The sequence below is a fragment of the Asterias rubens genome, chromosome 3 (assembly GCF_902459465.1).
Source record: "Asterias rubens chromosome 3, eAstRub1.3, whole genome shotgun sequence".
Lineage (NCBI taxonomy): Eukaryota > Metazoa > Echinodermata > Asteroidea > Forcipulatida > Asteriidae > Asterias > Asterias rubens.
Window position 1 is genome coordinate 12,431,881 of NC_047064.1, and position 14,198 is coordinate 12,446,078.

A 14,198-nucleotide genomic window follows, 5' to 3' on the forward strand; every position below is an offset into this window, starting at 1 on the left:
TCATTTAATGCACGTTTTGTGTCTGTGCACAAACACAATGGCTCTTCAAATCTATACTTTAAACTGGTCAAAAACACAATAACTTCGAAATAATGTATCTGTTAGTTTCCTAAATATCATATTATGTGTAGAAAAATACACTGATTCTAATAAGATTTGTTTCAGTCCATAAAAGCAATCAATGTTCGTCTATTAATTAATTAATCAATTAGAATCTTGGCATCATGTGTACAACGTAGTACTTCATAAATTGGGTGCAGTCACTTTCATTGCAATGTTTAAACATCTCTATGGCTCTTGCAACACACTGCGGACCTGTATGGGTTGAGGACTCTCGGGGAGAGTCTGAGAAGACGATGTCGTGATGTTTGCATCTTTAATTTGTTTTTGAAAAATGGCAACTAGTAACTAATTAACCACATGACCCTCATTTGCATATTAAATTAGAAAATCTTTGCTGCACCATATCTCAAGAAGTATACAGCCGATTTTAAGACTGTTTGTTGCTAAAGCCTCTTTGGGGATTGGAAATTAATTTTGAAAAATCGTGACCTCAAGTTGACCCCTACTTCCGGGTCGACCGGAAGTGGGACCATATCTCAAGAACTGTACAACAGATTATAAAACTTTTTTCAGTTATAAACTCCTTAGGCATAAAATATAACTTTTGACAAACCGTGACCTCAAGTTGACCTCTACTTCCGGGTCAACCGGAAGTGGGACCATATCTCAAGAAATATACAACCGATTTTCAAACTTTTTTCAGTTATAGACTCCTTGGACATTCAAGATTAGTTTGAAACACATTTGACCCCATGTTGACCTTTACTTCCGGGTCAACCGGAAGTGGGCCCATATCTCAAGAAGTACAAAGCCAATGTTCAAACTTCAGTTATAGACTCTAAGGCAATAAATATTAACTTTGGAAAACTGTGACCCTATGTTGACCTCTACTTCTGGGTCAACCGGAAGTGGGACTATATATCAAGATCTTCACAACCGATTGCTTTAACTTTTTCAGTTATAGACTCCTTGGCATTGCAGATTAGTCTTTGGTAGCTGTGGGCCCATTTTCACCTTTACTTGCGGGTCAACCGGGAAGTGTGACCTAATACCAAGAGCTACACAACTTTTTTGAAACCTTTTTTTCAGTTATATATTCCTTGGGCAATGAAGCACATAATCCAAGCAAAACAACAAGGAACAGCTTCGTGTTTGTTCACAAACACTTAATGTCTAGTTATTATTATTATTCTTTGTTTCTCCCTAAATCCCATAGTGTTTGTACACGTTTTTGTGGCAGCCTAATCTCCTAAACCATAATACGAAAGAGTGAGTTTATTATACCAAATTGAAGCTTAGAACATAAGCTTAATTCTTATCGTAAAAAATGTTAAAATTGTTAATTAATAATCCTCAATTAAGCTTATGAATATTTAATTAGCAAACATTGTTAACACCATATCTCAAAAAGTAGACCGCCGATCCTGAAACTTTTTTCAGCTATACACTAGTCAGGTCCTGTTAATGTGATTTCCGACATAAAATTCTGGACGACGTCACCATGACGTCATGTAATGCACGTTTTGTGTCTGTGCACAAACACAATGGCTCTTCAAATCTATACTTTAAACTGGTCAAAAACACAATAACTTCTTAAGAATTTATTTGTTAGTTTCCTAAATATCATATTATGTGTAGAAAAATACACTGATTCTAATAAGATTTGTTTCAGTCGATAAAGGCAATCAATGTTCGTCTATTAATTAATTAATCAATTAGAATCTTGGCATCATGGGTACAACGTAGTACTTCATAAATTGGGGCAGTCACTTTCATTGCAATGTTTAAACATCTCTATGGCTCTTGCAACACACTGCGGACCTGTATGGGTTGAGGACTCTCGGGGAGAGTCTGAGAAGACGATGTCGTGATGTTTGCATCTTTAATTTGTTTTTGAAAAATGGCAACTAGTAACTAATTAACCACATGACCCTCATTTGCATATTCAATCAGAAAATCTTTGCAGCACCATATCTCAAGAAGTATACAGCCGATTTTAAGACTGTTTGTTGCTAAAGACTCTTTGGGGATTGGAGATTAATTTTGAAAAATCGTGACCTCAAGTTGACCCCTACTTCCGGGTCGGCCGGAAGTGGGACCATATCTCAAGAACTATACAACAGATTATAAAACTTTTTTTCAGTTATAAACTCCTTAGGCATAAAAATATAACTTTTGACAAACCGTGACCTCAAGTTGACCTCTACTTCCGGGTCAACCGGAAGTGGGACCATATCTCAAGAAATATACAACCGATTTTCAAACTTTTTTCAGTTATAGACTCCTTGGACATTCAAGATTAGTTTGAAACACATTTGACCCCATGTTGACCTTTACTTCCGGGTCGACCGGAAGTGGGCCAATATCTCAAGAAGTACAAAACCAATGTTCAAACTTCAGTTATAGACTCTAAGGCAATAAATATTAACTTTGAAAAACTGTGACCCTATGTTGACCTCTACTTCTGGGCAACCGGAAGTGGGACTATATATCAAGATCTTTACAACCGATTGCTTAAACTTTTTCAGTTATAGACTCCTTGGCATTGCAGATTAGTCTTTGGTAGCTGTGGGCCCATTTTGACCTTTACTTGTGGGTCAACCGGGAAGTGTGACCTAATACCAAGAGCTACACAACTTTTTGAAACTTTTTTTTCCAGTTAAATATTCCTTGGGCAATGAAGCACATAATCCAAGCAAAACATCACGGAACAGCTTCGTGTTTGTTCACAAACACTTAATGTCTAGTCTTTTATTTTGATCTTCGTTTTAGGGTTGGGCCATGTCTGAAATACAATAATACTGGTTGATATCAGCCTTCAAGAAAGGTACCTTAACTCGTGGCTAACACAATACAACCTACATGTACGTTGACTTTCATACTCACTTTGGTCTGTATCAGGTGTTTCTACTTCTTTTGGTTGCATTCCAAGATTCTCTCGTATAATAGTTGACTGGGTGACAATGTTGTCAACTGTATCAACAAGCAGTTGGTACCTGTAACATCAAGTATTACAAACATTTTCCCTTGAAACAACATACTCCTGAACACTTTTGAAATATAGTACGGCAGATTTTTGTGCGCAAGTAACATTTTGCAATTGATAATATACTTATTATTATTGATGGTTTATTAAAATTGAACTTGCCACAAATGGCTAAATTGCGTCAATTACAATACAATATTAAAAAGCAATAAACATTAAGCAATGAACAATAAAACATAAACGATAATCTAACCATTCTAATGTTACAATATCATTGAACACTTATAATTTTTGCATTTATTTAACTTTTTGACCAAAAAGTGTTGATGTTTTTTTGACCAAAAAGGCATTTATGAGTGGGAGTCAAAGTGTGTTGAATCGGTTTTCAACTAGTGGTTTAAACTCGCCGGGGCCTGGTTCTTGATAATTTACCTGGACTTTCAACATAGCGCAGTTTTTACAATAAAATTTGAAAAGCAAAACACATTAAAAACATAATAGGGCCTACAAAAAGTCAACATGAGGGAGATCATGGCAACCAAAACAAGCAAACTACAAGCCAAATACACGGTTGATTACAGCAAGGAGTGGCTATAGCCCATGGGCCAAAGCCAAAAGTATCCTTTGTGTGACAGGACGGAATTTGATGCAGTATTTTCAGTGTATTTAATAATATAACTATAAAAGCAGAAATTAATTTATGGTGTGTAAACAAGGAACCAACTGACCCAAGCAAGCTCCCCAAAAAATTGAATAGTATTTAGTTTGTTGCCATAGTAACACAAATTTATTCGCGCGACAGGACGGATCGATAGAAACATGTGTTTGAAACATTCAATTATCTTTTAAATTTTTATCAAATTTAATGTAACTAAATACTATGTTTTATTTTATAATCAAGTATACCCTCATATACTCTAACCTACAGAAAAAGAATAACTTTTGCATGTTTCTTTCTTTCAATTACTGGAGGATTAATTATAATATACATGCGACAGGACGGAAATGTGACAGGACGGAATTTCGTTCACATGGTTTTAATCAACTACATGTACAATGTATAACCATTATAAAAATGGGTCTAATTAAATGTTTTGAATCCATTTTAAGCTAGTGTATAAATAACCATATAAAAACAAAACATACAATGGGAAACTTACTAAATAATTCTGTCCTGTCGCACTTGTTTTCCATCCTGTCGCACCTATTTCCGTCCTGTCGCACTTGTTTTTGTCCTGTTATGAACACTACGGATTGCCTCATTAAGTTAATTGGAGGAATTAATTGAAAGCAAATATGCTTAAAGTGTCAAACACCCTTGTCATTGATAGTTTAGAAGAATTCAGACAAATAAATACAAAATTCAGCATTTGAATATTAATTAATAGATTAAAAAATGCGACAGGACGATACCTTTAGATTAGCATTTTCGCATAAATTAAAAAAATTATTTTAAGTATTTGGTTTAGATACATGTGCTCCATGACCAGCTAGTCTATATACAAAAATAACAAAACTGATAAATCTGTTAATTAAGTTATTATAGTTTTATTTAATCATTCCGTCCTGTCGAACTCTAAGCGCTCGTTTCTCGTTTAAATCACTTCATAATTAGCATTATAGGAGACTATATCTCATTTTCTTTTTTTAATCCTGAAACTTTAGATATTACTCTACATAGCTACATACTTATTTCACCCAAAAGAAAGACTTGAAAATTTAGAGCTCAGAATGACCACTTTTGGCTTTGGCCCCCATTGCTATAGTCGAAGCAGCTGTGCCTGAGCTTTTTCAAATCCTTGCTTTCTTCTGAGCAATTCTGCAACTGGGTCCCACCACTTGGGACAAATATTCACCACAGGAACTTGAGAAACTCAGATGAAATCTCACTACCAGTTTGCAAAACCAAACGGTACCAAAATAGTACGATTATGTATATGACCAGTTTATGGAACAAAACCCAATTTTAAAGCAATAATAATATTTGTCTATATTTTACCACATCTAGCCATTATGATCACTTTTTAATGTTGTAAATACAACTACAATCAATGGCCTGCTTTTATCTATTGATGTTCAGATTTTAATTTTTTTTTTGCTTGTTTTTCTTGATTATAACATTTTCAATTCTTGTCTGTTGTTTTGTTGTATTGTCACACCATTTTTGAGTAAAAGTAATTAAATTTCAATGTGCAATTTTCAAAGTGTAAATTTAGGTGAGTGGCTTAACTACTTCTTGTATTTTTTTATTTTGTTTACTATTTAATTTCAAATTTTTAATTTATGTAAAACTGTTGTAATTCAGCCTTTGTGCTGCGAGGACAGTTTTTTAATAAACCATTTTATCTATCTATCTATCTATCTCATTGCTAAGATATTTGTTTGTACTTCTAATAGGAATTCTTAAAGGGGCATTCATAAATACCTCAGACAGTTTCGCTTTTCCTATTGGTGGAGAGCGCGTCACGTGGGTGTGTGTAACCCTTTGTTTATGACCAGTAAAAAGTGTTGAAACATGGGCGTGACACGCGAGCTTGCACCTGTTCTTATAAGACAGTTTCTTCATTCCTATTGGTCGAGAGCAACGGCTGAAACAGTTGTGCCACATCACGTGATGCGCCCGACGCGCACAGCATTACCTTATAAGGAGTTGTTTACCCGAGGGATAGCTGGAGGGGTGTTGTGTTGAAAGAAATCAATGAACAATTATAATTTTTGCGTTTATTTTAAAGGTATTTATGAATGGGAATCAAAGTGTGTTGAATCGGTTTTCAACTAGTGGTTTAAACCCGCCGAGGCCTGGTTCTTGATAATTTACCTCGACTTCGTCTCGGTAAAATTATCAAGAACTTGGCCTCGTTGGGATTAAACCACTCATTGAAAACCTCTTCACCACACATTGATTCCCTTAGGCATTAATGGATTTTTTTAGTAAAGTGTCAGTTCAGTTTCAGTTCAAAGTCATGCTGTACAGAAGAGCTAAGAGGAAGAAGACGAAAAAGACAAACACTTGAACATTATACACTACCCTACTTACCCAACTCTGTACATTTCCTGCTGAATTGGACTAAGTGGGGGGAAATAGAGACAAGTTACAGCATCATTCATTTTCTTTAAAAGAGCTTCCCTTTTGGTCTCATCCTCAATGGTCAACAACTCCTGTGGGATAAAATGTAAACATGAAAAATAAGTACAAAAAAAACAAAATAGCAGTTATCATTATACAATTGTTGCCACTGTGACATGGTCCATGGCGTTTTGTAAACCTGAGGGGAAAAATGGCCATTGTACAAAACCCATGGACCCATGTCACAGCGTGCAACAATTGTTTTGTTATACCTTGGTATATTATTATTCCTCTTCTCAAAGTTCTGTTGTCATCCACACACATTATTACATAGTTTAAAACAATTTTTCACTATTCCCTCGAACCGGCGGTAGTTTCGTGCTAAGCACTGGAAATCGACCAACGGTGAGAACTTTCAAGGTAATGTACACCGGTGAACATCACTCAGCCATGGTACATGCGTATTTGTTGCACGGCACGTGATTGGTTCTCGACCAATCAAACTTCACAGTTTGTTACAGAGGTATAACAAAACAAAATGTTTTGTAACCGGTATGAAGAGCACCCCCTCTAAAACTGCATTCGTCCATGTAGCCTTGAGTCAATATTTAGTAACAACATTTATTTCATACTGACACTGATACTGATAATTAATTGAACAATAAACTGGATTAGTTAAAATGGAGCCAGCATGGTGAAGCAGAAAAGAAATAATTTTTTACTTTTCCCTTTTGAACACAACCCCAGGGACAATATTACACAATAATCCACATCTTTTTTTACACACACAGATCAAAATTTAAGACCAACAGTTGAGACCAAACAAAGATGGCTTGAAATAACTATAAGTACATTTTTCAGCACTGTAACATGTATAAGTTAACAAAGGGTTTGAATGAGCCAAGTAACAGTGTTTTGTAATAATACAAACAGCTCTCTTTAACTCTTTTTGTTTAAAAAATATTCATGTCATGTAAATCATGCTCAATTCAAAGTCAAATCACCTTACGCACCATTGGCAACGTACTCGCCCCCCCCCCCCCCGCAATAATGTGGTTGGAGTCTGTGAACGAATACTTACCGTAGAACCACTATATCGCATTTTCCCTAACCGACAGGTTTGATCTGCTAAGAGTTTTACACATACACATAATAGCGCCCTCTCTCGTCCCATACTGCCCGGTCTGGCTGTCATGTTATCTTCCTCTTTTCTCACAACTAAGTTACTCCAGAAGCTCGAGCAGTGGGGAGGGGGGTGGAATGCTCTACGGGTAAGTATTCGTTCATAGACTCTAACCACACTCTTGTGGGGGGGGGGGGGAAGTCTATTTCACTCACTTACCCGTAGAGCCACTTTATCGCATCGATTGGCACCGCTACAGGTGGTGGGTGCGAGAGCTATCATGTGCGGGCCACCTATGCACCCCTCTCAGATCGATGGGACTGAGAATTTTTTTCAAAGTCTACCTAAGGAATTTCACTGGTTTCCACTTAGTGGCCTCGGCAAAAGCTGCCATGTTATCGGCACAAACTGAGTCGAGAGGCATGGGCGGAAAGGTTGCTGGCCTTGGCTCAACTGGAGCTGTTTGCCTCTTGAAGGACTGGCGGGCAGGGGCTGCATCAATATCCAACTCAGTCCGAAGGTTGAGCACCCTAATCATGTCCCGCTGGACAAGTCTCAGCTTGGTTTCAAAATTAGAAAGCCTGTGCATATCCAGTGTCCTCAGACCCAAAGGATTACCAGAGGAATCCCCCTTTTTCAATGGATCGGCGCGAGTTACCAAGCATGCGGCGCCCGTAACCACCGTGTGCAGTCACGCCTGCCTCGCCACCCTAGCGAGCCCATGCGCTGGCGATTGTCACAGACTCCTGGTGGAGCAATTGATCCAGACCCAGACATTGCCGCCAGCGATGCTGTGATCGACCAAAATGCTTCCATGAAAACGGCTGGGGTGATGGTAGCCTCGAGCAGAGTTGGATTTTCCACACACATGGGTGAGTCACCAGAGGAAGGACAAAAAGATGGCAGTTTCATTTGTTTCCTCTTCCCCCAGGTGGGGGTGAATCGGTCACACCGGCGAGTCTGGACAGGGATAATTCCTGTGCCCTAACACCCAAAAGGCCGCCTGAAGTTATGGGTTGTGGGCTATCGTGCCCCCCCCCCCACCATGTTCCATGGGTCAGAGTCAGTGTTGGCAGTACCACCGATTTGGCCCCCGTTAGAGAGGGCAACACGTTATTCCAGTTTCTCAACAACAACAAAACCTCAAAAAAACAAACTCTAGGGAACTTCAGAAAAATAAGTAAATCTCCATTAAAAACTCTCTACTTCTTATCCTTACCTTATCAGGAATAAAGAAATTAAAACTAAGACACTTAACACTTATCAGAGCAGAAATAAATATGTCCAGCTCACGTCGGTGCTAAGAGAAAAGAGGAAGATAACATGGTGACCAGACCACAGGGCAGTAAGGGATGCGAGAGGGCGCTTTTATGTGTATACGTAAAACTCTGAGCAAATCAAACCTGTGGGTTAGGGAAAATGCGATATAGTGGCTCTACGGGCGAGTGAATGGACTATAGGTTTTGCCGTCATTTACGTTCTGGTAGAAGACGAGTTAACATAATTATGTTATAAGACATGTTAATATATGTTCCTATTCCAGGCATGTTTACCAGCTTTTCCATTCAAAGAATGAAAAAAAATATATATATATTCTTTTGTTTGTAGCCAGAGAAAAACTCCTTATCCCTTTGTCATGAATAATCATGGTGAGATTATACATGATGTGATTTCAACAATATTTGGAGATTACTTTAATTCTGTTTTTTTCCCGTTGATTAAAAACTTCCCCGTATTCAAGTAATGTGTAAACTCCCTATTCCACCTGTGCGTGCCACATTCAATTGTGGTGATATTCAACAGATAATCGATTTGGGGTTTGTCTAAAAATGACAAATACCAGGGACCTGAAAATAGTAGGGCTCGGCTGTTAAAATCATGTTCGGCAATAATATCACCTAATCTTCATGACTTGTTTTATTTATCCTTGTCTCAAGGCAAACTTACCACCCCATGGAAAAAGGCTTATATTACCCCAGTGTTTAAGTCTGGTGACACAAGCTTGATAATTGTTGAAAGTGTAGATTAGTTTTACGAATCTAAACATACACTTTCGTTACGAATCTACACTATAATCTTCAGTTGAATGTAGATTCGTAACATAATCTACAGTTGAGTGTAGATTCATTTCCAACTTTAGTCAACCTCAAAATTACTGGCTTTCCAAACTGAAAGATAGCATGAAGTGCAACAAAAAACAGCTGAAAATATGTTACCTTTCATTTTACATTACAATTTTCCAGCTTAGAAAAATCACTTTAGTATTACACAATTCATTGTTAGCCGAGTCAACTGATGTTGTACTCGATAATGTTGCAAGCACTACAGTATGCCTATATATTTTGTAAAATGATTATAAAATGTAACCAACCGTCGTTTGAAAACGTATAAACGAAATTAGTAAGACAAACTATAAGTGTTGCTTCTATTGAGAAATCCATTTCATTGAAACTGTCACATAACCAATGAGGGAAATAGTTTAAGTTGGAGAATATACTCTAAAATGTAGATTCGTGAATACAATTTACTCGCTTTCGGCTCGTACATTCTATTCACCACGAATCTACACTTTCTCGTCCATTCTCCTTAACAAAGTCAATTACTTTTGTCATCTGAACAGTAAGGGCTACCTTGTTTGACTTAGCCGTTGAATTTTACTAACAATTGGCTGACCATTCTCGATAAACCTAGTCACCTAAAATTGATGCTGTGTTTCTTGACCTTGACAAGGCCTTTGACGTAATGCTTCACATCATCTTACTACGCAAGTTACATGTACATGTACCATGTCAATAAAATAGTACTGGCAACATTTTGAAGTGAATGAAGTCCTGCATTTCTGATCGATATCTGCGGGTACTGTACATAGGTAAACTTTTCATCCTAGCTGCCAGTACCATCAGGAATACCCCAGGGTAGTGTCTTAGGGCCACTTTTGTTCAACTTCTATACTATAATGATGCTTCGAGAGAAAAAAAAAGACAAACGGAAAAAAACCCAGGCAAGTATATGATATTTCACAAAGGCACGGCGATTTGTATTGTGACGCCCTCCTTCCCCCCCCCCACTGTACACAATGCTACATTGGCAGCATTTTATACACAATGATTTCTAGTAGGACTGCCGCGCAAAGTGTTTGTTAATGATCTTCTCTTATGCACTTCTTCTCCATGTTCCCTTGTACAATAACAAAATTCTCTCATTGATGTTATTGCTAATAGTCCAAAGATCTCGGTGTTGTTTTAAGCAGTAAATTGACTTGGAATGACCAAGCAAACTGTTTCTTAGGGTATGTGCAGACAGCGTACGTTAAACCCGAATTGGTTTAACTTTTATGAGCAGCGAGGGGTGGTCGTTAAAAATAATTCCCCTTGCATTCAGACAGCAAAGAGTTAAACACGAACCGGTTTATCCTCGATTTTAATAGGTCAAAGGTCCGTTCATAAACACACTACATGTACATACACGTGCAAGTTACGTAAATACATGTATTTTCAGTATTTCCCAACAACATGGTGATGGCTGGCCATAGGAATTTCCCCTACACAGCCTCGCACCCACAACAGTTCATTCTCCTAATAAACAAGTATAGCCAATAAGCACATCCACGGGATCGGTGATGGAAACTATTGTGGGATGGCAGCGCTATGCATGTGAGATGCATTAAAAAATATGCTTCTTCGCTGCGCTCATAGTTTAGCGGACACATGAAAACAAAAAAATCAATTTACTGTAGGACACACAACGAGACACTCTTGGAAAATAAAATTTTGTTTTAGAATTTAATAAACCATGGGCATGGGCCGTTGATAAACTGCATACACCGATCGAGAGAGTTTTGTCAACTCGCTAAGCGGCAAGAACCTTTGTTCTCAGTGCTTCAGCACTAGAGACAACAGTAACCTTATGTATACCACTCAAGTGCTTCGGGTCCCGGGCGTGTGCATTGAACCACAAAATGGGTTGTCCGTTGTGAGTTGAACCGGATGTCATTCTGCCACACGTGGTATTAAAAGATAAACCTGACCTGGTTTAGAATTAAGTTTTTGGGTTGAGACCCAATCAAGTCTAACTTTTTTGCGTCCCAAACCGGTCTAAGTTGAGTTAGACCATCTTTAGTACAGCATGTAAACGACCTCTCAGGCCAAAAGGATGTTGGGCTTATCTCAGGAAGCCAAATTAGCACTTTACAATTCTAGAATATGGCCAGGCAGTGTGATAAATACATAATAATAATTTCATTTATAAAATTAAAGTGTTGAGCATCATGCTACAACAGTGATACTAAAACAAAACAAAGAAGAATGGAAAAAACTACAGCAATTGTCTGAATCTCTCAAATTGGTCCAATCTTGTGCAAGTTCCTTCTATTCTCACATGTCATAAAAGCATTGTATGGTTGATTACTTGCAAAATTGTTAGACATGTTATATTGGTCAATGGTCAACACACAAACACTGTGCGGTTCTGTTATCTCAGAGTTTGCACACAAAGACTTAATGGCTCTGCAGTGAATGTTTTTGCTTGTGAATGGGATGAGCTACCGGAATACTTGAGGTCTGGTGGTTGAGAAGTCCTTATAACTCCAGTCATTCCCTTCCAAGCCACCTCTGCGGACCTCTGCTGTTCCGACCTTCTGTCAGAACAAGTATTATTTTTGTTAATTTTTTTATTTGTATTTATTATTATTATTCTTATTCTTTCCGTCCATCAAAAGCCCATAGGTTTAACCTGGGCATTTTGTAACGGCCAAAAGTCATACTTGGCTTAGTATAAAAGAGTCAGCAAAACATTTCCCCCAGAATCATATATTATTTATTTGACAGCCATTTCAAAAGTTTTTTTGAGACAAACGGTATGCTCCTTTGGCTTTTCTGGTGGGATATTACCCCCAAAAAGTTTAAAAGTCCATATTATTTTGCATTTGGGTGTTTATCAGTACAAATTCCCTTTTAAAAACTTCAACAAATTGTTTTTATATTTTATTTTTCCAAATAAGACTAGTTATAAGAATAATCACTTATTTGTTCACTTCCAGCTTGAATGATATAAAGACCTTTAGCTGTAAAGGAGCAAATCACATGAAACCTCAACTTCTCATTTTATGACTAAAAGTCACAGCAAATAAAGAGCAGGACATAATTAATTCTCACCTTTTTCATGCACTCAACTGACAGATTCCAAATTCCCATTGAGTCCTCAGCACTATCATACTTCTCTAAATAGAGCTGGTTTAACTGAATAACTACTTCATTGGAATAGTGCATCTGAAAAACAGGTTAAAACAAGTTCAAATGAAATTCTGGAAAAATACAATCACAATAATTGCATTATTTGCACTAATTGGTATTGGTGAACTTTTATATTTAAAGACAACTAGAATTTCCTCAAATTGGCAAAGCTTTTTTTATTTTATTAAAAAAAAAAACATGACTTTTTTACCAACCTGTCGAAATGCATGATGGCATGCGGACACAAATCCACTGAGAATAACAAATCTTATGATCAGGATTTAAACTTTTTGAGTAAAATAAGGAGGATGCTGGACTCAGTAGGTGGATGCTGCTGGATTGTTATCATCTTTGGATGAAGTGGAGCTGCATCAGCACATTGACACATCGGCATGGTCACATCCTCGACCTCATCATTGCAAATCCTGAATACTTGACGAGGGATTACATCGGCGTGGTCACATCCTCGACCTCATCACATGCGGGCTAGTAAAATAGACTTGCGGGCGACCCTAAATTTTGGTTGAACTACACTGTATATACAAATAATTTTTCACTGCATCATACAAATTTCAGAATAGTTTAAAGTGGTTAAAAATGTCTCAGAAGTTGCCTAGATTGCACCAGAAAGCATCTACGACCTAAAATTTTAAGGGCTTCATACTTTGCGTTCACCACTCATAAAAAAAAAAAAAACATTGACCAAAATAATCTCAATAAAATAGCACAACTAAGCAACATTCATCATTCGTACAATACCCTACGCTACTAGGTCCAATAACTGGTTCATGTTGTTGATTTAAAAATCTCAAGTCGGTTTAAAAACAATTGCTTATTTCTCCTTGTTAAACCTCCCGGAAGTTAATTTCGTCTATGGCACCAGCAGGGTGGCATGCTTTGACGGAGGGGATTCTTCCGCGGCCTTCGTGGCCCCGTGTACAGCACCAGCAGGGTGGCATGCTAAGACGGATGGCTCTTCCTTCGACAACTATGGCCCTACCTATGTCAGCGACAGACGTTCATCATGGAGCAGGCGCATTGCCTCCCACAATCAATGAGTCTATGCCCTTTCAATGTCCAACACAAGTGCCAGTTGTAGTTAGTACAGCGCGCCATTGCTTAGCACCCAACGTATTACGTCCCTTGAGCAATGGACATCAACATTTAAATTTTTTGTTTCCATATTTCTGCAGCGTCATCCTGGTCAAGCACGGCATCTTTTCAAGTAGGCTGGTTTGGTCAGCAGCATTTTGTCGTAAATGGCATGATTACAACACTAATTTCAGGCTAATGCAAGCTCCTGTGCCATCTCGCTCATGGGTTACCATTGATGCGGAGCTGTGACTCATGCTGGTTGGTGCGCCGTGGCAGCCTCCAAATTTTGGTTCCTTCAGGAGTAGAGGCTCATATCGGCAGCGTCTTTGCGTTTGAATGGGTCGTATTCTATGTGACAAACATTTAACCAAAGCGTTTGTTAGAGGGTAGTAGGCGACTGATGCCGTCCAATTACCTTTAGCATTTTGCAACGCATGGTGCCTGCTTTGGATTCCATTTGCACAACCAATTTTGAAGCACAGCTCTCTAGAGCAGCATTTCTGTAACTGCCAAGTCTTAGAATGAGAATTCTCCCCTGAGGCATTCAGATGTTGCCTTGCAGGTTGGGCCCACTTGGCGGGTAGTGGTACTTAATGTTAGTTTTTCAAAAACCAATCGGTATGGTAGGTTTTT

The 14,198-nt window shown here is 38.1% G+C and overlaps 1 protein-coding gene across 2 annotated transcripts in view; it reads right to left on the minus strand.

The window, feature by feature from the left end:
* The window catches only part of LOC117287854 (MYCBP-associated protein-like), a 124,863-nt gene that overhangs the window by 27,587 nt on the left and 83,078 nt on the right, over positions 1 to 14,198 (minus strand). For both annotated transcript variants that reach the window (XM_033768407.1, XM_033768409.1), the window contains 3 exons: positions 12,393 to 12,506; positions 6,087 to 6,208; positions 2,950 to 3,059 (listed from right to left, as the gene is read on the minus strand). In XM_033768407.1, coding sequence (XP_033624298.1) covers positions 2,950 to 3,059; positions 6,087 to 6,208; positions 12,393 to 12,506 — 346 coding nt within the window. The remainder of the gene's footprint in view (positions 1 to 2,949; positions 3,060 to 6,086; positions 6,209 to 12,392; positions 12,507 to 14,198) is intronic.